This window comes from Malaclemys terrapin, chromosome 3 (assembly GCF_027887155.1).
Source record: "Malaclemys terrapin pileata isolate rMalTer1 chromosome 3, rMalTer1.hap1, whole genome shotgun sequence".
Classification (NCBI taxonomy): Eukaryota; Metazoa; Chordata; order Testudines; family Emydidae; genus Malaclemys; species Malaclemys terrapin.
Genome location: NC_071507.1, coordinates 82212454 through 82236901, shown reverse-complemented (window position 1 = coordinate 82236901; position 24448 = coordinate 82212454). Strand labels below are relative to the sequence as shown.

Sequence of the window (24448 nt, the reverse complement as noted above, 5' to 3'; positions counted from 1 at the left end):
AAGGAAAGTACAAGGGAATACTGCACATATTAAGCAGAGGAGATCTATTTAAACTGATATCTGGGGGGGGAGGAGTTTAGTACCACCACTTGAACTTTGCCAGCCTCAAGCACCTACCCAGGAATACTTATAAAATGTTAATGAAAAATGTTCTGCTGACACGTCACATGAGTTATGTTCTCTAAGGTTAATAAAAATAGCCTTCAGACTCGCAAAACTTGTTTCTCAAAAAATATCTCCTCAAAACAAGCAGCAGCAATACTGGGGGAGCATAAATTCTTTAATGGTTCACCCTCATTTACCTCCGACCCAGGAAACGCGGGTGGAAGACAGCTACGAACAGCAGCAGGCTTGACACAGGGAGAACACTTAGTGGAGGGCTGTGGATAAAGAGAAGCTGAGAGCCAATAGCAGCCTCAGTCTTGTCTCCTCTGCTATCTTTTCAACTCCCAACACCAGAACATTTCAGACTACAGAAACTGATGCTGGAGGGCAAGTTGAATTCAAGTAAACTACACAGAAGATGAGCTCTTTCCAAATCAGTTTAAATTATTTATATGAGAGACTCAATTCATTATGAATGCTGGTGTATAACAAAGATAAATGTAAACACTCAATAATAATAATTACAATCCATTGTATGCCACTCAGATCACACAGATGGACAAGGGAGAGAGAATGTTTCACTGACATCAAGGGCATTTACCATGAAGCTTGTATACATTTAAATGACAAAAAGAATGAAAGGGGGAAAACGTGTACCTGTGGAGACGAGGGACTAAAAGCCACGTTGATCACTGATTCCGTGTGTCCTGCCAATTTATGGGAAAAGGTGCTTGAACGCATCTCATATATGTAAGCCTAAAAGACAACAAGAGTTTAAATTTTCATTTTAAAAACTTCTACTGAACACTTTAAAGTATAGCTTGAAGTTTTAGCTATAGTAAATACTTCACAATAGTCAGGCAGATATAAATTCTATAGATCTGACATTCTATAGTTCTGACATTTTATAATACCAAGAATGATTTAGCAAATGTTAGCTTTTAAAGTATCCTAATGGAAAAATGGTTTAGAAAAAGAGCAATTCTAACTTTTTTCTTGGGAGGGAAAATGGTATATGGATGTGTTTCAAGTAGACACTGAAATCGTGCCAAGTATGACCTTTCTTAAACAGGTTATTTTGCTATAAAGATGTTCTTCAAAATCTAAATATCTACTTTTTGCATAAAAAGTGTTAAAAAGCTCTACCATCTTAATGTCTAGGATTAAAAAGCTGCTATTTGTTTGTCAGCCACATTAAAACAATATTGTCTTCTCTCTGTTCATGGTTCTTAGCAGCTGTCGGCTGACACATTGTTCTCAATAATGTGGAACGCCTAAATAATTAGAGACACAGACGCACTGATAAGGAATTGACCAAAAAAAAAATGTTTCAGGAGAGTGTGTGGGGAAGGGAAATGTATGTCAGCCAAACATGAGAAGGTAGATTTAGTAGAAAAAAATTACTGTTTGCAAGCTTTTAACTGATGAAATGGTACCAAAGCAGAAATGCACTAAGGGCTGAATCTAAAGCCGACTGACATCAAAGGGATTTGGATCAGGCTCTTAAACTTCTAACATTAGTGCTTTTGTTTTGCTTAATTGAGTTAAATGTATTGAAAATAAATCCTGTATTTTTGTATACAGAACGATTTTAAGGAATCAGATGCCAATGCATGATTCTGCTCTACTGTACCATTCAGCTGGTAAGAAGAAAGGAAGTAGATGTGGCATACAGTTGTCTGGTATTTATATTCAAAGCACATAAAAAGACAATGTATAAGGAATACACAGAACATTGAGTAAAACTGATTTAGCATACAGCAAAGAAAACGTAGAAGAAAATACATGATAATGGTATCTGAGAAAACACTGTATGAGTGAAAAAGCAATCTGAGTAGGCTTTATAGTAATTCCAAAAATTGAATGTTCCTTTTTCACTATATCTCTGCGGTTGTGCTGATGAACATGGAACTCATGAAAGCATTTGGGAGCCTAGGATAAGAAAGCCTTCCTGAATAGGCAGACTTTGTTGTAACAATACTTCTTTTATTTTTTTAAAAGACACTATAATATCAAATTTAGGCTCTTTTAGGAAGGGACACAGGAAAATTCTGGTCCCTCAAAGCCAGAGTAAAAGGTCTTTGCATGTGGAAAATACAGAAATGCTGGTGAGAATAAAATCCTCACCCAAATTCAGGTATAGAGCCTGGAGCATCTATGCAACTAATTCTTCTGCATTCCCTTTACATGGGGCTGTGGTTCAGTATTTTCATTCAATAATCTCCCCTCAGCATCAGCCTACAACTGCCCTGCACTCCCATGTAGCTACAATGGAGCTTAGAGCTGCATCATCCGGGGGATCTAGAGTTCCTGTGAGCAGCTTCTCTATTCTCCAGTCTCCAGTGCAGCAGCAATGTGGCACTTATACAAAATGTCACTTCTCTGGCTGAAAAATTTGTAAAAATCCCCAAACTGCTGGAGACAGGACACTAGATAGGGAGGGCTCTGAGTTCTTACAAATAATTCTTTCCCAGGTATCTGCCTGGTGGGTGTTGCCCACATACTCAGTGTCTAACTGATCACCGTATTTGGGGTCAGAAAGGAATTTTCCCCCAGGTCAGATTGGCTGAGACCCGGTGGAGGGGAGGAAGGGTTGCCTTCCTCTGCAGCATGAGACATGGGTCACTTGCAGGTTTAAACTAGTGTAAATGGTGAATTCTCTGTAGCTTGAAGTCTTTAAACCATGATTTGAGGACTTCAGTAACTCAGCCAGAGGTTAGGTGACTATTTCAGGAGTGGGTGAGGTTCTGTGGCCTGCAATGTTCAGGAGGACAGACTAGATGATCAATGGTCCCTTCTGACCTGAAAGTCTATGAGTTCCTACCATAAATATAGAAGCATTAACATTGTCCAATAATGTATTGATAACTACTGGCTGTTAATCCTATACATTAGCTTTGTATTAATAAACATCTTTACAAGAATAGACTACTCATTCCACTGTACAGCAAATAAATCACCTTTCACAAGATGTGAGCTAAGAAGGAACATAGTTCTCCTTTTAAACTACATGAATGTATTAGAGAGAGAGCTGGCAGTGATGCACACGGGTAGTGTTAGGCAACCTTAACTATCATAAATCCCTGTCTTGAGTAGTTTATAACTTTGCCCAACTGTAGCCATTAGAGATGAAATTTTCCAGGCCAGGCTCCTGCCTCAGGTTGGAATTTATTTATTTCTTTTGGAAAGTTTCAGCTTGAACACCTCAATTAGTTGACACTTGATAATTTCAGGCTTAATTGCACCATACCTCAATCACCCTCTGTAAAAGGGAAATAATATTATCACCTCATTAAATTCATTAATGTTTGAGAAGCACTCAGATACTACAGTGATGAATGCCATAGGAAAGCCCCTGGGGAAGTGATATATTCTGTAGTCACCACATGGTTTGGATGGTTTGCAGAAAATTAACACACGGGGCCACTAATATGTGATCATTAAAGACGGTCTCATAGTATATATGCACAGGAGAGTTGAATTAAGGGCACAAAGTCCATGAGTAATCCCATTTGACTCAATGGGACTATTTACAGAACAAGGTGCTACTGAGCGTGAGTGAGGGTGGCGGAATTTGACTTACAGTAAGTTATGGCAGAATTCATTTTTTAGAATTTTGACTGATGTCAATGTTTACTTTTAAGCAATTTTTAGTTTTATTGTTTTGATTTTTCACAGTTGTGGGAAATTATGGGGGTAAACCATTGTTTAATGACAGATTCAACAACTTTATAAACCATTAAACACAAATTGTCAACATCACATGTCAAAATATATAAAGTAAATATCCTTAAATTAACAAATCAGACCTGTTTTTACTATTCATTCACTAGTCTATTTGTAACAAGATTAACTCAAAAGTCTAAATCACTGGATTTTGACTCAAGTTCTGCAGCAGCATTTTTCTTTCTTTGCCTATCTGTAAATTTCAATTGTTATCAATAGAAATATGTCAATTTGTATGTATGGTAAAACTGACATTTACCGACACTTACAGATAAAAATCTACAGTAGAACCTCAGAGTTATGAGCACCAGAGTTTCGAACTGACCAGGCAACCACACACCTCATTTGGAACCTGAAGTACACAATCAGGCAGGAGCAGAGACCAAAAAACAAAAAAAAAACCCAACAACAACAAAAAAGCAGCAACAAATACAGTACAGTACAGTGTTAAACATAAACTACTAAAAAAAACAAAGGAAAAGCAGCATTTTTCTTCTTCACAGTAATGTTTCAAAGTTTATTAAGTCAATGTTCAGTAGTAAATTTTTGAAAGAACAACCATAACATTTTGTTCAGAGTTACGAACAACTTCCATTCTCAAGGTGTTCGTAACTCTGAGGTTCTACTGTAATTCTTTCAAGCCTAGTTTTCACAAATTCATCGGACTGGGACTATCCAAAGCTTCCATAAGTAACAAAGATTAGGTTTTTCGGAAAATATCTTCAGTATGAAGCTACATTTTATGTTGTGCAAGTTGTCATCTTAAGATGTCTTTGCTCCCCATACTTTCTGTGGTGTGCAGATACTCCTTTCCTTCATAAATAACAGGTGTCCAGAGTAAAACAGATCATGCAGACTTTTCAGTTTTAAAATCCTTAATTTACCAAAACCAGAAATTTCACAAAAGGATCCTGCAATCCAACTATTAAATGCATATATTTTCACATTTATCTTGTGGTTTCAAAAGCAGAAGTTTAAAATGTGGCCACTGATGATATTTAATGGCTAACCTTCATTTATGTCCTAATTGGTGTATATTTTAATATCTGCAGCTAATCATCAACCTGGAAGGAAAATTATATATTTTGGCAGTCAGAAAGTTGTACATAATTATAACTCTTTTCCTGTATAGTGCAAAAGTGAAGTAAAGATTTGTTTTAAATTGTAAAACCAGCAGAACTGTTTTATGTTAAAACACCTATCAATTTCATCCTGAGGATTGGAGGGGTGGGGGGTAGGGATAAAGTTAGTATTAAAGTAACACTGGCAGGTTTATTTTATTTCTAAATATTCTAGAAATAAATAAATTAGTTGGTAGTTGACCTCCACAAATCCTGAGGACTAGTGCTAACCAGTAAATGTATAGCCCTTTCAACTATACAAATACATTACTTTGACATGAAGTGCCTTTCATATAGTTGAATTCAAGAAAGATATACATTGTTTGAGACTTTTCTGGGCTAGATTCTGTGCTACACCTTGTTAACCTCATTGTTTAAAATGTTTGCACAGGGTAAACCAGTGTAGAACTTGGTCTCTTGTTTATGCAGAACTGAAAAAATAATATATATTTAGTAGGGCTGTCAAGCAATTAAAAGCTTAATTGTGATTAATAGCAATTAATCACACTGTTAAACAATAATAGAATACCATTTATTTAAATATATTTGGATGTTTTCTACAATATATTGATTTCAATTACAACACAGAATACAAAGTGTACAGTGCTCACTTTATATTTATTTTTGATTACAAGTATTTGCATTGTAAAAAAACAAAATAAATAGTATTTTTCAATTCACCTAATACAAGTACTGTTGTGCAATCTCTTTATCATGAAAGTTGAACTTACAAATGTAGAATTATGTACAAAGAAACTGCATTCAAAAATAAAACAATGTAAAATTTTAGAGTCTGCAAGTCCACTCAGTCCTACTTCAGCCAATCACCCAGACAAACAAGTTTGGATACAATTTGCAGGAGATAATGCAACCCACTTCTTGTTTACAATATCACCTGACATTCACATGGCACTGTTGTAGTCAGCGTAGCAAGATATTTATGTGCCAGATGCGCTAAAGATTCATATGTCCTTTCATGCTTCAAGCACCATTCCAGAGAACATGTCTCCACGCTGATGATGGGTTCTGCTTCATAATGATCCAAAGAAGAGCAGACTGATGCATGTTCATTTTCATCATCTGAGTCAGATGCCACCAGCAGAAGCTGATTTTCTTTTTTGGTGGTTCGGGTTCTGTAGTTTCTGTATCTGAGTGTTACTCTTTTAAGTCTTCTGAAAGCATGCGCCACACCTCATCCCTCTCAGATTTTGGATGGCACTTCAGATTCTTAAACCTTGGGTTGAGTGCTGTGGTTATTTTTAGAAATCTCACATTGGTACCTTCTTTATATTTTGTCAAATCTGCTGTGAAAGTGTTCTTAAAACGAACATGTGCTGGGTCATCATCCGAGATGAAATATATGGCAGAATGCAGGTAAAACAGAACAGGAGACATACAATTCTCCCCAAAGAAGTTCAGTTACAAATGTAATTAATGCATTATTTTTTTAACAAGCGTCATCAGCATGGAAACATGTCCTCTGGAATGGTGGCGGAAGAATGAAGGGGCATACGAATGTTTAGCATATGTGACATGTAAATACCTTGCAACGCCGGCTACAAAAGTGCCATGTGAACGCCTGTTCTCACTTTCAGGTGACATCATAAACAAGAAGAGGGCAGCAGTATCTCCCGTCAATGTAAACAAACTTGTTTGTCTGAGCGATTGGCTGAAGTAGGATTGAGTGGACTTGCAGGCTCTAAAGTTTTACACTGTTTTATTTTTGAACGCAGTGTCTTTGTACATAATTCTACATTTGTAAGTTCAACTTTCATGATAAAGAGATTGCACAACAGTACTTGTATTAGGTGAATTGAAAAATACTATTTATTTTGTTTTTTACAGTACAAATATTTGTAATAAAAAAAATTAAGTGAGCACTGTACACTTTGTATTCTGTGTTGTAATTGAAATCAATATATTTGAAAACGTAGGAAACATCCAAAAATATTTAATAAATTTCAATTGGTATTCTATTGTTTAACAGTGCGATTAATTGTGAGTAATTTTTTTTTAGTTAATTGCGTGAGTTAACTGTGATTAATTGACAGACCTAATATTTAATGCTTATTTAGCACTTTCTTCCCCCAAAAAATCACAAATCATTCTCTACAAAGGTGGATATTATCTCCATTTTACAAATGGAAAAGAGAGCTTAACACAAATTTTCAAATGAGGGTGCTTAAAGTTAGGCAGCTAAATAAAATGGCGTAGCAAAGGGTCAGCTGCCAGAGATACAGAGATGGTGTTGATGCATAGGGCCTCCGATTCATATCCCGGAATCAGGACATATCCCAGGAACTGAAGGGATGGGGCGGGGAGCTGCTTCTGTAGTCTGTTTTATAAAGAAAATCCTGACCCAGTCCAACAGATCAACTGGGGATAAAACTGAGTGAGACGAATTTTTGCAGAGGTTTTCTCCCTTTTAGGATTCCATTGAAGGTTTTCCAACAGGAAGATGAAATTGATCCCTACACTAAGGAATATCTGAAGCACTGCACTGCTACATATATGGGAGAATCTGCAGAAAGGAGACATGGCACATGGAAAAATGCAGCAAACTCTCTCAAGCCTATTGCGTCTAACCCCACTCCACTCAAACATGCACACGCCCCTTTCTGCGGAAGACCTCTGTATGCTTTGTGCTTAAATAGCAATAATACATTTTTATTTTGCCACAACACAGCGAAGATTTGCTGATTGTAAGTTAATGCAACTTTAAGGTTTCAGTAGCAATTTAGTTTGCTTTTCCACAATAGTATATGTATTAATTTGCCCTTGCCCTGACTCCTCTTGAATTTCTCAAGACAATACTTTCCTCCTCTGCCACCCACTTTTGGAGTCTGCAGACAGTTTATGGATATTCTGCATGAGACTATTATTGTGCTGTAAGCTTTTATGGAAGGTTATAGCTTGTGTCTAACATTGAGACTGTTTTTGAAGCAAGTCACTAATTGTTTCAGTATGGAAGCCATTACAACATGCGTCTCTGTCTGAGAGTCCATGTAGCCAATACTAAGTACTGGGATATATTTTACCAGGAATATTACAGCATGTGCACAGTAAGTGTGTCGCAAATAAGAAAACACATTACCAGGACAAACATAATGTACAGAAACAGCTTCCAATTTTTCAATGAACTTTTGAATCAAACCCCCAACTTGGTGTGAGATCCAAGAAGAACCTTTCAGTAAGTTATTTTTAACTTTAATTATTAAATATGATTTCCTTTATTTTTAAACAAGCTGCATTCAGGCACTGCTAAGGAATGGACTAAATCCAACATCAATAAATTCTATTTGAGTCTGCCACAATTCTAGTTTTACTACAGTTTCAAAGTCACAAACTGTTTTAATACTCTATCCTTACTGCTTTCACATAGGTGATTTTAACACACTATTCCTTTAGAAAAAGTAAATGAATAATAAATGATACCATAACACCAATGACTGTGAAAAGTGTTGAATATGAATTCAACTATAGAAGTGGAACAGATTTTCTGCAAACCAAATGTCATAAAATAGAAATTGGAGCAGGCAAGGAAGTATTCCAAAATACCCAAAATGCATGTGTGCATATAGTCTGCTACAGACTCTAGCCAAAGTCAATTCTTTTTTTTTCATATTAGAACTTATTTCTTGTAATAAAAATACTGATTCAGTAGATATTGATATTTCCTTTCCATCTTTGTTCAAGGGTCAGCCAAAAGTAAAAATCATTAGTGCCATTAGTTTCCAAACAAGTTTCCTGCACCCATAACCACACACCTATTTGTGTTTTCTTTTACTTTAAGTTTGCAGAACACTTTCAGTAAGACTGGAGTGTGAAAGGGTATGTGTGCACTTAATGTATGTCTATCGGTCCTTTCTTCTCTAAGGTTGTATGTGAAGACAGCAAGAGAAAGAGGGAAAATGGTGAAGGTTCTTCTTTGAGGAGAAGCAAGTTTATTCAAATGGGAAATTACTTAATACTTCTGGGCTAAGAGGGTTGAAGAGTGTGCTGAATAGGCTAAACCTTTGTTTGAAAAGAGATTCTGTACCCTTTGATTTCTTACATTTTGTGGTTTCAAACTGACCCTCTGCTGCTCTGTTCCTACTGCGCCTAGCTTGGCTTTGTCCCTCTGGTCCTTGATGTCTACCCTGCTTCTCATTCCTCTCCTTTTGAATCAAGCTGCTTCCTCCTCACTTTCATGCTGCCTGAGAGCACAAGACAAAAACTGTCTTAGTCAAGCTCTGATGCTCAATGCCACAGTGCAAGCAGCAACTGTAGGAAAAGTCCTGTGTCTCCCCAGCGGCCTTGCTCAGTGAGGACAAACTCTGAAAAAAGTAGCTGCAAGCCTCTACCAAATAACAGTTTTCTGAAAGCTTGGTGGATTTTCACATGATAATAATAGGCATCTCTCTGACCTCGGGGCAACCCCCCTTCCTCCCCAGCCAATTTCAAGTCCAAATTTCAAATCTGCTGCAAAGAATGGAGGTGAAAGAGCTTCTCCAAATGGCTGTAAGGATTTTTTTTTAACATTAACAAAAGAATGGGTTTTTCTCTAAATCTCATTTCTCAAAAACAGGTGAACCACTTCAGATGAAATTTTAAAGAAGAAAAAGAAATCAGCCTGATGTAGACAACAAATTTCAACCCAAGCAGTTAAGGTTTGACAAAGTTATCAGCAACTGAAAAGGTGCTCATAAAGGCCAGCAGGGAGATAACCAGGCCAGTAGTGTCTTTTGGGCTGGGGTCAAAGGCAGGAGTTGAGACAAGTTACCAGCTCAACTCAGGAAACAGGTACCAAGGTCAAGCTGGGCCAGGGTTGAAGTCAGGAGTAAGATGTGGCAAAAGACAAGGTCTGTAGTAAGCCAGCATCTGCACTGTTGTTCAGATGGCTCCCTGGGGTAGCTTCCTGGTTTCAATTGTTGGTGTGGCCAATCAGGCATCCCCTGGGTTCTGTCACTCTGGCCTCTTTAAGTGGTACATCCTGCAGTGCCTACTGCTGCAGTAAGCACTGGATGCTGCTTCACTTGGCTCCCATTGGTGACATGGAGGCATCAGTTACCACAACCCCAGGTTCCAGACCAGTGGACCCTTATAGGGGTTACAGCTGAAAGTGTTCAACAACCTTAATCATAAGTGTCACTGCCAGCTCCATGTATAATAAAACAAATTTAATCAGTATCTATAAGCATAGAGTGACCAGCTGTCCCGTTTTTAAAGGGACAGTCCCGTTTTTGGGGACTTTTTCTTATATAGGCGCCTATTACCTCCCACCCCCGTCCCGTTTTTTCACAGTTGCTATCTGGTCACCCTATATAAGCATAGCTTCACATTCTGTAGTCCACAGATCGCCTACATACATGTCCACATTTTGGTGTGGCGAGGGAAGTGTCAATCTAATAAGATGTCACCAGAACACTGATCAAATAAAGTAAGCATGCTTTAAAAATCCCTTACAGTTTTAGAGGTGTTTAGTGTAGAGCCTGTCTTTGTGTTATTTGCTAAACTAATGCCTCCTACAAAAAGACCCTAATTAAGGTTACCAGATGTCCCGATTTTATAGGGACAGTCCCGATTGTCGGGTCTTTTTCTTATATAGGCTCTTATTACCCTCCACCCCTGTCCCCATTCTTCACATTTGCTGTCTGGTCACCCTAACCCCTAATCCTTGCTTGAGCTCTGTCAGTACAACCATAACAGGAAAAATGAAAAATAATTAATACCCCTTATAACTGAAGAATACCACCAAAACCAGTAACATCTCTAAAACCACAATGTACTTAAAGTGAGCAGCACAGCATACATTTCTAGCTAAAGTTGTTCAAATTTCCAAGAGAATAAAATTTTATAAGCAGAATTCTTAATCAAACTCCAGTTTTGTTTCTGTAAATCTCCTTTCTCAGAAGCTTATGATTCATTTTCTTCCCTTACTTTAGTTAGCAGTCGACAGCCAACTTTGAGGCCTCAAATATAAGCTTTATCTGTCTGCCTATGCTAATTATATTGCACCAATCACTGCTGTATCTAGGCAGTGGTTTTAAAAGTATAAATATTTTACTTTTATAATATTTCCTAAGCTTGGCAAAGTACAGAACTAATGCTTTAATGTTTTCTTCTTGGAAAACTCTCCTCACCTCCACCGTCTCTCTCCTGAGGGATTATGTGGTTAGGTGAAGATCTGGGACATTTTAAATTTTGTTTCCTGCAAATGCCTCTTTCCTGGCTGCTGCTGAGATTCTCTCTCGTTTTCTATAATCTAAAATTGTAGCAATACAGTCATTCTATTTCCTGTTTTGTATAGTGAAGTTGACTCAGTAACAGGAACCCTAGAACACTTGACAACATATATAGAGTCATCTTACACTTTTAAATTGAATACAGAGAAAAGAATTTGCCTTAGGAAAGCTACAAAATCAGGATTTTCCCTTTCCACAATATGTTTGAGACTACAATGTAGTTTATTATTAGAAATACAGATGATACCTAGCAATGGAACTGAATAAAATTCTGCAACTGATGACATAGCTCTTTAAGGTAAATATAATATCGGATGTTTCTTTTTTAACACCAAGTCTGCAAACTTAAGCTTTATTTTCCAATGAAATAAAGTGTCCAAATACTAATATAACTTGGCATTAAAAATGGGTAATTATGTGCATAACCATTTAACATGTATAAGTGTTGATATGATACCCACTGTGTCCACATTTGAAAACTGGGCCCTTTCTCTGTAAAAAAGATTCCTTAGCTAAGAGATGAGTTATATATACTTTTTAGCCAAACTTTTAGAATTATTTAATGCTTGAAAGTTAGCCTTTGCTTTGTGCTCTGTTGACTCACAAACTTGAGCTCTGAAGGTATGTCTACACTGCAATTAGACACCTGTGGCTGGCCCATGCCAGCTGACTAGCACTCACGCTAAGGTGCTGTTTAATTGCAGTGTAGACCTTTGGGCTCTGGCTGCAGCCCGAGCTCTGGGACTCTCCTACTTTGCACAGTCCTAGAGCCTGGACTCCAGCCCAAGCCCAAATGTCTACAAGGCAATTAAACAGCCCCTTAGCCTGAGTCAGCTGGCATGAGCCAGCTGCGGTGTAGCATAGACATATCCTGTGGGATCACCAGAAAAGGGAATTTCCACATTAGCTAGGGAAGTACACCCTTCTTCCCGCCAACACGAACTTCTCAGCTATCATAGCGGTATGCAACAAGGTGCAGTGTCCATGGTGGCCAGGCCTCAACTGCAGAAGGGACCACAGATTAAGCCAAAAACTTGAACTGACCTAGAATCAAACAGTAAGCCAGTGCAGCACAGGTGTATTGTGCTTCTGCTCACCTATTTCCACTGAGCAAGTGAACCATTGCATTCTGAGTCATCATAAAAGATTGAGCTGCTTCTAAACTCTATGTGGAGGTGGCAAAGTCCTGGTTCATATTAATAAGGAAACATAGCAATCTCTTAGCTAACCCCAGATGAATAAAAGTACTAGAAACCATCACTGCTATCTGGGAAACCAAAAAGTCAGGAGTAGAAAAGTAAACCAAGCATGTGATCCTTCCTTTGCAAGAAACAAATTTACTGTACCAATATATGGAATGGAGCCATCACAATCCCCATCAATCCCCCTCAGTTCTTCCTCCTATCAACCATCCTTTCCACGGTAATCCTCAACAATCTCATTTTTATCCAGATCTCTGTGTAATATCCACTGAAAAAAGGCACAAAACCTGCACTTCCTAGACTGCATTTATAGTCAGAGTATCATTGGCATACCAATAACACTGCAACCCAAAATGCCTCAGATTCTCTACAGCAGCTACCCATACACGTTATACTGGAAGAGTGATAGAATGGAACTCTGAGGGACTCCAGATGTGAGGACTTTAGACCAATGAACAATTACATAGTATCATCCCCAGATTTTTTTGAGAGAAAGGAATTTTGCCCCGAAGAAAAATCCCATCTAACCCTGCCAAATCCTGCATGAAAGTCAACATTACATCATAGTCAACAGTATTAAGTCATCATAGTCAACAGTATTAAGTCAACTTCTGATAGTGATAATAAAATTCTTATAGACATTTGACTTCTGTCAATCACCAGAAATATAGCAATCAAGGGTATTAATGCCATCTCTGTACCATAAGTGATGTTCAAACCCAAACGGATAGGGATCCAAGAAACCAGAGAGATCTAGAGGAAGCTGGAGTTGTCCCAATGCAACCTTCTTTAAAAAACTGTTATCCTGAACTGAAAAGGTTCAAGACAGGACTGTAACTGGCAAGGTCAAAAAGTTAGGAAATACAAATGTAAGGTTCTTATAACTGGGCAGCTTCTTGGTATTAAAAAGAGGGAAGCAGGGGGACACAAAAAGCAGTGCAGTGTTCATAGAATCATAGAATATTAGGGTTGAAAGAGACCTCAGAAGGTCATCTAGTCCAATCCCCTGCTCAAAGCAGGACCAATACCCACTAAATCATCCCAGCCAGGGCTTTGCCAAGCTGGGCCTTAAAAACCTCTAAGAATGGCAATATAAAAAACCTGTAGGAGAACACTTCAATCTTCTTGGACACACAATAGCAGATTTAAAGGTAGCCATCCTGCAGCAAAAAAACTTCAGGACCAGACTTCAAAGAGAAACTGCTGAACTTCATTTCATCTGCAAATTTGACACCATCAGCTCAGGATTAAACAAAGATTGTGAATGGCTAGCTAACTACAAAAGCAGTTTCTCCTCCCTTGGTGTTCACACCTCAACTGCTAGAAGAGGGCCTCATCCTCCCTGATTGAACTAACCTCTTTATCTCTAGCCTTACTCACTCTTGCTTCCATATTTATACCTGCCCCTGGAAATTTACACTACATGCATCCGAAGAAGTGGGTATTCACGCACGAAAGCTCATGCTCCTATACGTCTGTTAGTCTATAAGGTGCCACAAGACTCTTTTCTGCTTTTAAGAATGGAGATTCAACTACCTCCCTAGGTAACCCATTCCAGTGCTTCACCACCCTCCTAGTGAAAAATATGTTGACATATGGGAACACCAGAAGAATGGAAGGGGGAAGAATGGAGGACCTTGGTATGGGAGAAATGGGGGGCAGAGCTCTGGGCAGGCGGGGGAGGAAAAGTGGAACAGCCAACAGGTTTAGGATTGGGTGATGGGATAGTGGGATACAGGGTGAAGATTAGGGATAAGGGTAGAGCTGCTTGCAAATTTTCCATTGAACTTTTTTCTGATTTTAGTGGAAATCATGCTTTTTTGATTATCACCAAATGAATAAGATTCTTCCCAGACAGCTAGAACATTCCTTGAAATTTTGGAATTGATCAGATGTAGTCTTCAAAAATTATCATGTTACAGACGGAGAAATAGAGAAATGCCATCAAGTTGAGGGTTTGGCCTCACTTTATTTGGCCAATTACTTTGTCTTATGATTGTGTTTAGACACTCTGAGACTGGGGTCTCGCTGTGCTTAGTGCCATGATAACATTTAGTAGGAGACAGAACTTACATCTAAGAAATTACAATCTAAACAGATAAGACAAACAAGGGGTGAGAGAGAAGAAGTATCATTATCCCAATATTACAGATGGGAACTAAAGCACAGAGAAATCAACTAACTTGGCCAACATGACACAAGAAGTCTATGGAAGAGCCAGGAAACTAATCCAGATCTCTTAAGTCTCAATGCAGTGCTGTAACCACATGACCATCCTTTCTCTGCAATTATTTTGTTAGAGATGGAAAAAAGAAAAGAATCTGGATGGTATGCCTTTGATTCTTGTTCCAAAGATTTTAGTGTTGGGGATCCAATCTACAGTGTGATATTCACAACTATTCGGACACTTCTGTCCATTAATATTCTGTCATCATGAAGTAGCTAAGGTGGTGATTAAAATGATTACCTCAGATATCAGAACTCCAAATTACTAAAGAAACATTTCAATCTTAAATGAAAGAGATGGCTATGAAAAATAGCTGTTTGTATTCACCAGTGTCACCCAAATGGTAGCAACGACTCAAGGGTGTAAGAGACAACATGCTTAGGTATTTAGCCAATAAAAATAAATAAATTTTAGCCCTTACGTTAACAGGAAGTATTTTAGATGCACTTCATCCCCCACCCAAAAACAAAAACAAACAACAACAAAAACAGTAAACCAACTTTAAGCAAATTTTCTGGATTTATGAGAATTTGAGAGGGACATTTTCAGCAGGTATGGTGCTCTGGTATTGCTGGAGTAACTTCAGTCAACCAAACATCAAAGAAGAGGGACACTGTCAGTCTATTTATGGTTAGAGAGTTAAATTGCAAAAAGCAAAGTTAAAATCCTTTACACACTGAGTGTAATGGAAGAATATTAAGCTACCTGAAATACAAATCTTAAACACAGAAGCAGGCAAAATGTTGACCAACAATAGAAATAGTACCAACCATTAGCCAGAAATCATTCTGATCTCTAAGGGAAAAAAACAACACTTGGGATTCTGGAACAATGTGTATGTTAGAATTTTTCTAGCAGACTGAGCATAGTAAAATGCATTAAGCAACATCCCTTTCATTCTAGAAAGAAAAGAAAAATAGCAAAGCACTTTGGGACTGATCCAGTTCCACTCAAGCCAACAGCAGTCCTTCTACTGACCTTGAATGGGAGTTAGATCAGGACACTTGTCACCAGAAAGAAGGAGGAAGACAGAATTGGAGAACATCTACCTCTAAACCTTCCAATTACTATACAGAATGGAACTTTTAGTGAACAATATATAGACAGAAAACTGTCCTTCAAAGCCCTACAAACTGGAAAAATGGAGTGCCAACATTCACAGATTATTATATACCCAGATCTCAGTGCTGAAAGAGAAATATCCTTCCCAAACAAAACAAAACAAAAAAAAGCAAGCTGAATTGCTTCTGGCACTTACAGGCTATTTATCATAGATTCATAGATTCATAGATTCATAGATTCTAGGACTGGAAGGGACCTCGAGAGGTCATCGAGTCCAGTCCCCTGCCCGCATGGCAGGACCAAATACTGCCTAGACCATCCCTAGTAGACATTTATCTAACCTACCCTTAAATATCTCCAGAGACGGAGATTCCACAACCTCCTTAGGCAATTTGTTCCAGTGTTTAACCACCCTGACAGTTAGGAACTTTTTCCTAATGTCCAATCTAGACCTCCCTTGCTGCAGTTTAAACCCATTGTTTCTGGTTCTATCCTTAGAGGCTAAGGTGAACAAGTTCTCTCCCTCCTCCTTATGACACCCTTTTATATACCTGAAAACTGCTATCATGTCCCCTCTCAGTCTTCTCTTTTCCAAACTAAACAAACCCAATTCTTTCAGCCTTCCTTCATAGGTCATGTTCTCAAGACCTTTAATCATTCTTGTTGCTCTTCTTTGGACCCTTTCCAGTTTCTCCACATCTTTTTTAAAATGCGGCGCCCAGAACTGGACACAATACTCCAGCTGAGGCCTAACCAGAGCAGAGTAGAGCGGAAGAATGACTTCTCGTGTCTTGCTCACAACACACCTGTTAATGCATCCCAGAATCATGTTTGCTTTGTTTGCAACAGCATCACACTGTTGACTCATATTTAGCTTGTGGTCCACTATAACCCCTAGATCCCTTTCTGCCGTACTCCTTCCTAGACAGTCTTTTCCCATTCTGTATGTGTGAAATTGATTTTTCCTTCCTAAGTGGAGCACTTTGCATTTGTCTTTGTTAAACTTCATCCTGTTTAACTCAGACCATTTCTCCAATTTGTCCAGATCATTTTGAATTATGACCCTGTCCTCCAAAGTAGTTGCAATCCCTCCCAGTTTGGTATCATCCGCAAACTTAATAAGCGTACTTTCTATGCCAATATCTAAGTCGTTGATGAAGATATTGAACAGAGCCGGTCCCAAAACAGACCCCTGCGGTACCCCACTCGTTACGCCTTTCCAGCAGGATTGGGAACCATTAATAACAACTCTCTGAGTACGATTATCCAGCCAGTTATGCACCCACCTTATAGTAGCCCCATCTAATTTGTATTTGCCTAGTTTATCGATAAGAATATCATGCGAGACCGTATCAAATGCCTTACTAAAGTCTAGGTATACCACATCCACCGCTTCACCCTTATCCACAAGGCTCGTTATCCTATCAAAGAAAGCTATCAGATTGGTTTGACATGATTTGTTCTTCACAAATCCATGCTGGCTATTCCCTATCACCTTACCACCTTCCAAGTGTTGGCAGATGATTTCCTTAATTACTTGCTCCATTATCTTCCCTGGCACAGAAGTTAAACTAACTGGTCTGTAGTTACCTGGGTTGTTTTTAGTTCCCTTTTTATAGATGGGCACTATATTTGCCCTTTTCCAGTCTTCTGGAATCTCTCCCGTCTCCCATGACTTTCCAAAGATAATAGCTAGAGGCTCAGATACCTCCTCTATTAGCTCCTTGAGTATTCTAGGATGCATTTCATCAGGCCCGGGTGACTTGCAGGCATCTAACTTTTCTAAGTGATTTTTAACTTGTTCTTTTTTTATTTTATCCGCTAAACCTACCCCCTTCCCATTAGCATTCACTATGTTAGGCATTCCTTCAGACTTCTCGGTGAAGACCGAAACAAAGAAGTCATTAAGCATCTCTGCCATTTCCAAGTTTCCTGTTACTGTTTCTCCCTCTTCACTAAGCAGTGGGCCTACCCTGTCTTTGGTCTTCCTCTTGCTTCTAATGTATTGATAAAAAGTCTTCTTGTTTCCTTTTATTCCCGTAGCTAGTTTGAGCTCATTTTGTGCCTTTGCCTTTCTAATCTTGCCCCTGCATTCCTGTGTTGTTTGCCTATATTCATCCTTTGTAATCTGTCCTAGTTTCCATTTTTTATATGACTCCTTTTTATTTTTTAGATCGTGCAAGATCTCGTGGTTAAGCCAAGGTGGTCTTTTGCCACATTTTCTATCTTTCCTAACCAGCGGAATAGCTTGCTTTTGGGCCCTTAATAGTGTCCCTTTGAAAAACTGCCAACTCTCCTCAGTTGTTTTTCCCCTCAGTCTTGATTCCCATGGGACCTTACCTATCAGCTCTCTGAGCTTCCCAAAATCTGCCTTCCTGAAATCCATTGTCTCTATTTTGCTGTTCTCCCTTCTACCCTTCCTTAGAATTGCAAAGTCTATGATTTCATGATCACTTTCACCCAGGCTGCCTTCTACTTTCACATTCTCAACGAGTTCCTCCCTATTTGTTAAAATCAAGTCTAGAACAGCTTCCCCCCTAGTAGCTTTTTCAACCTTCTGAAATAAAAAGTTGTCTCCAATGCAGTCCAAGAATTTGTTGGATAGTCTGTTCCCCGCTGTGTTATTTTCCCAACATATATCCGGATAGTTGAAGTCCCCCATCACCACCAAGTCTTGGGCTTTGGATGATTTTGTTAGTTGCTTGAAAAAAGCCTCATCCACCTCTTCCACCTGGTTAGGTGGCCTGTAGTAGACGCCTAGCATGACATCTCCCTTGTTTTTTGCCCCTTTAAGCCTAACCCAGAGACTCTCAACACTTCCGTCTCCTATGTCCATCTCTACCTCTGTCCAAGTGTGTACATTTTTAATATATAAGGCAACACCTCCTCCCTTTTTCCCCTGTCTATCCTTCCTGAGCAAGCTGTACCCATCCACACCAACATTCCAATCATGTGTATTATCCCACCAAGTTTCAGTGATGCCAACAATGTCATAGTTGTATTTATTTATTAGCACTTCCAGTTCTTCCTGCTTATTCCCCATACTTCTCGCATTTGTATATAGGCATCTAAAATACTGGTTTGATCTTTCCTCCCAGTTTTTTCCTGACTCTCCTTTCTCTCTGCCAATATAGCCCACACTCCCTCTTGTTTCCGACTCATTTCCCCGGTCTCCATGTTCCCCACTTACCTGTGGGCTTTGCTCACCTGTCCCCGTCGAACCTAGTTTAAAGCCCTCCTCACTAGGTTAGCCAGTCTGTGTCCGAATAGGGTCTTCCCTCTCCTCGAAAGGTGAACGCCATCTCTGCCTAGCAGTCCTTCCTCGAATAGCAATTATCATAGAGATCTGTGCCGGGGTTTCTCCATCTTAGTGACAAGGGACTTCATGAAGAAAAAAGTCATTTCTCATGTCTCTGCAGTCCACGGGAAGGCCATCCCGGTTCTTAAGGAGCCATTATATAGTCAGACAATATTGTATGTCTTCAATAAGCCAGTGGTCTGAATGAGCTCTCTCCTGCCATCTATTGATGAACTGGGGGGAAAGACCTCAGGAACAGACCACATTTGCATAGACACACCTATTGTCTCTTCTAGGTGATCAGCAGACAGACCTGCTTTGCCAAAGTGATCAATTTTGACTGTTTTGGGTTAAAATTCACCTAAGTCTTGGATACAGGGATAATACAACGTTGTTATTTTTACTGTATGACTAAAGGGCAGAAGAACTGTACTTAATATGCCCTAATTGAGAAAGTCACTCTCAATTCATCCTCACTCACTGAGCGGGGGCGGGAGTGATGCCAATCCCATCTGAACAACAGAAAGGATGGGAATAGGTGTTTCTACATGGTGGTGTGAACTCTGTTTAAAGGGTCCTAGATGCCATAGGACCCTTTCCCTCCCTCCATGGTGAAAAAATGAAGAGGGGGCAGCAGCAGTGAGGTTCCCTGCTAACTAGTGAAATCACTAAGAACTGGGTTAGGTGATGGAACCTGAGAACACAGCATTGCAGCCAACAGCAGCAATGACAGCAGTGAACAGAGGTGGAAACATCACTTGAGCACACACACTTCCCCTCAGGAATTGGAGGTGAACCCACCCGAATACACACCTAGACTAACAAACCGTAAGTGGGGTGCAACAGAAGGAAAAGGAGAGTGGCATATTGAAGGGACACTTGTCCACTGGACTTTCATATTGCAAGGTGGGAAACTAAGGCAAAGTAGTGCCCAAGATTCTGTGGGGGTGCGTGTTTACTTATTGTGTACATGCTTTTGAATCATTGTTGTGTTCTCCCAAATTAATGCTGTGTTACCTCTCCTCTTAATAAAAGTTTTCTTTTGTTATACACAGATTCCGTGCTTGCGGGTAGGGAAGTATTGGCTTTTACAGGTGCCCAGTGTCGTGTTCAGTTTTTCTAGATTTCTGGATGGGGGCTCAAGACAGTTCTGTTTTGTAATATTAAGAGAAACCCCTGGATATTGACCCTTGTTGCTGCTGTCACCACCTGGCAGAAAGTATACATATACTTTAAATGGACGCATTTGAGATTGGCCTAGGAGTTGTATTCTATCTGCATTAGATATCGCAGTAGTATAAATCACTCACACTCTATAGAATGTATTTAGGCCAGGTATTATTCCTATTGTACAGATGGGGGAGAAGCACAGATTGACTAAGGTCTGGTCTATACTACCCGCCTGAATCGGCGGGTAGAAATCGACCTCTCGGGGATCGATTTATCGCGTCCCGTTGGGACGCGACAATCGATCCCCGAATCGGCGCTCTAACTCCACCAGCGGAGGTGGTAGTAAGCGCCACCGACAAAAAGCGGCAGAAGTCGATTTTGCCGCCGTCCTCACAACGGGGTAAGTCGGCTGCAATACATCGAATTCAGCTACGCTATTCACGTAGCTGAATTTGCGTATCTTAAATCGACTCCCCGCTGTAGTGTAGATGTACCCTAAGTGATTTGACTAGGGTCACATAGGATGCTTGTGGCAGAGCAAAAATTGAACCCAGATCTTCTATTGCCCAAGCTAGTGCTCTAACCAGTGGACCATCCTTCCTCACAAGGAGACAGTCTCAGGAGATAAATGCTGAATAGCACTCAACACTTTATTACAGCTAAAATTTGTTTCCCAAGTTGAATTAAGAATTATTAAAATAGCTACTTATTGTAAATGTCAAATCCAATAAAATCAGTTAATAAAATTGGGGGTGGAAGGAGGAAATACAAGAAAAGTAATTTAAAAACTATTCAAAATGAAAGAGTTCTTTAGAGTATGTATTCTTAGAACCAAAATTCTGCTACCATATGGTTAAGTAGATGATGAAATTAGCAGTCAGTCAGCATTATATTGTTTCACAAAGACGTACTGATAATATAAGTAATAAGTATCTAGAAAGTTACACACTATGGTGAAAGAACATACAAAAATAAGCTGTTTTTGAATTCAATTACATAAGACAAAGATAGCAAACATCACACAATAACACTAATGAATTTATGTTACCAGTTTAAAGGTAATCCATTTGGGAAAACCTTTAAGACAAGACCTGATTTATAGCTGGCTAAATGGATTATAACCACGTAAATGTCTGTTGGCACAGCACTAAAATGTACAGGTTGTTAGAACTAAAGTTCTATAAAACAGCAACTTCAGTAGTCATTTAGATTTAAACACGTCAGCTTTCAAGAAACTCTAGGTTTTATGTTATGCCAAAGTCAGAATTTTATGTCTGAAACAAATTTGGCTCAAGTTATGACTCTTAGAGCCAGGCTTGCATTAGGTGGTGGGAAGAAGTGTGTTATAGGCATGGTAGTGGCTGGAGGCATTATGCCCATAGAGACCAGAACAGGGATAATGGCTCCAGTGTCACTTGCACTCCCATTAGCACAGCCCTCCAACCACAAGCTGATGGGCAAGATGTTGGGACCATAAATATGTTTACACCAGCAGTCTGCACAAATTCCCTCTGTCGGGACTGCTGCATGCTGATAGTGATGCTAGAACAAGGTGTGTGGGCAGCTGTATTATGACTGCCTCCAGTTCATGATCACTGGAGTGGGAAGAACAGGCTCCACACACTCTCCAATTTTGTACCCTCAACTCTGGAGCACCCAAAATTTGATTCTCTGCTTGGAACAAGTTTAAAAATACATTACCATAGGCAATCCTTTATCACAGTGAAATACACAGTGAAAATGCAAAAAGTGACTAGAACTTTTTACACAATATGTACATAATTATAATGGTCATTAAGGTTGAAACTATTCATGCTAAAAAAACAGCTCCAGTCCTTCAATGCAGTCAGTGTAAACCACAGCAATCAGGCAAAGTCCCACTGGAGTCTGAGACTCCATGTGGGCACAGGGGTGCATGTTACCAAGCTGTGGTTCAGGACTGAGGCCAAATTGTGCCCCTTAAACTCTATAGTTCAGAGAGACCTGGAAAAACTGAATCTAAATATAATCAAAGACCTAAATCTTTATTTCTACATTCCCCACTTTATTTCTGCAATCTTGGAATTTACTCAAAGGTATTCAAAGAAAAAGAAACCTGAAGGAAATAATTTCTTGTATAATTAAACCAGTCAGCTAACTAAAACCTCATTAAATACAGTATAGGAAAATGAAGCCAGGACACATATGCATTCAAAAATGTGTGCTTAAAAATAGTTATTTCCCATACACTTCAGATTTTTCTTCTTCTTTTAGATTGTGATCTATTTGGGCACCAAATGTTTCTGCAAATGTTTTTATACAGAGTTCAGCAAAATGGAGCACTGATACTGGTTGGAGCTTTTGTTTCATACCCTTAATTGTTTTCTATTTAGAGACTTGCAATGATCCATTGATTGGTCTGAAAGAAATTATTACTACATCCATTTATTTATTTACAAAAATCAGCATAGATAATTAACAGCTATAAGTAAAAAGGCTATTTTAAAAATAACATTTCTGGTTTAGCGTGCTCTATAATCACTGGACATGATTCTGACTAAATTCAGGACCAGGATGCTACAGGTTACTGGAACGTATATTTTTCACGCTATGGAAACTTTTCTGTTAGAACTGATCCTGCTCTCACTATCAACTGCTGTCTGACACCAGAGAGCATATATTCTGACAGGACATGGTCAATTAGCAGAGGCCCTCATCCCATGGGCTGGACCTCCTGCATGTACAGCTTCCACACCACTGCACTGGAATCCTCATCATTAACTAGTAATAGTTCTGCCAAGTGAGTCAAAAGGAAACAGCTCTTGCTCAAACCAAACAGGAGCTGTGGTGAGTTGTTCTTAGCAAAAAATAGGTCTAACATACTTCATAAGAAGGGGGAAAAGGAGGATAGCATCTGCAATTCTTTGTTTATAATAACGTGGTTCAGTGATCTGTTTCTGCACCCTGTGGAAATATGGTTTCAATTTTGCTTTTAATCAATGTTGCCAACATATTTTCTTCCTTGTCAAACACTTCTCTTAAAGTGAATACAAAGACAGTTTAAGATTGATGTCTCAATTATATTACAGTAGTGACTCGTTTGGTTTCAAATTCAGTTCACATTTGTTTAAAGAAGAGGCGCAAGCACTGTGCTTGATAAATGGAATCACAGATGGCTTTAAGATACATCATCATTACTGACTTGTTGGGCAGAGAAAAGTTACATAAACTTCTTTCCAGAATCCAGTGCTTGAAGATAAGGTCTTTGCCCATGTTGCTGTATTTCTTACACCCTTACAAAAATTTCCTCAGCTTCTGCAGATGCTCAAGTATAGAATATGGACTGTAAGAGTAGCTGGCTTTAGATATTCTGAAAAACTTGTTTCAGTTACAGCTCAATACAGCTGTCAGGATTTTATTAGTTTTGACAATATGTCTGGAATGTCAAGTGCTTTGATTTGTTTTTAAATTTAAAAAGAACAGTACAAGTTATAAAGTATATTAACTTTCAACATTTTAAAGAAGTCCTCCTAAAAGGATAAAAACTAAAATATTATCCTACTAGACCAGATAGTTTCAGATCCTTTGGTAAAAGTCAAATAGTGGAGTTCTAAACTTTCTGAATCTTCAAGGAAAATTGGTTCAACAAAAAATGATGAATGATATCTAAACCAATATAATGCAATAATATTAATATCCCAAATTCCAGTGCTGATTTAAGTCAAACATAGAAGTATAAATTTATGGGCAATGAACAAAGAGCGCTAAGAGTAGATTTACCTGATTAGCCCCTAATTTATTTTCAGTCTCAAGCAGACAGATATTAACAAGTTTCTGTAATGTGCCAAACATCATATATAGTATTTATATCCCACTATCCAATGATCTATGTTGTTAACAATGTGAGTTGCAGTAAACAGTGGGTTATAATAAAGTTAAGGAATAAGGTGCACATCAAACATTTGCTGTAACTCCTAGAATATGATGAATGATTTTTTTTTTAAATCTGATGTAGTGATTCAGGTTTCCTAATATCAAATTATACTTGAGAAAGCATGCTATAACACTGTATTCATGGCTCCTGACATTTTCAAGACCTCTTAGCAATTGGCCTATGAACCATAGGAGTAGGAGTGCCAGTTGAAAGACAACAAGCTAAACAGCTCAATGATTCTCTGTCCAGAGCCAGATGCAAATTAGAGCAATCCAGGGGCTGCACTGAAATGTGCTAGCTGGCAGAGTCCCACAAAGACCATATGCCAGCTGTGGTAGCTGGAATGAATAATGCATCATGCTCTAACCACTTTTACTCATCACCCACAACAAATCCCCCC

The 24448-nt window shown here is 38.9% G+C and overlaps 1 protein-coding gene across 1 annotated transcript in view; it reads right to left on the bottom strand.

Annotated features, from left to right (window-relative positions):
* Window positions 1-24448, bottom strand: part of WDR27 (WD repeat domain 27) — a 201909-nt gene that overhangs the window by 76862 nt on the left and 100599 nt on the right. The window contains exon 24 of the mRNA XM_054021497.1: window positions 763-861. Within this exon, the coding sequence (XP_053877472.1) occupies window positions 763-861 (99 nt within the window). The remainder of the gene's footprint in view (window positions 1-762; window positions 862-24448) is intronic.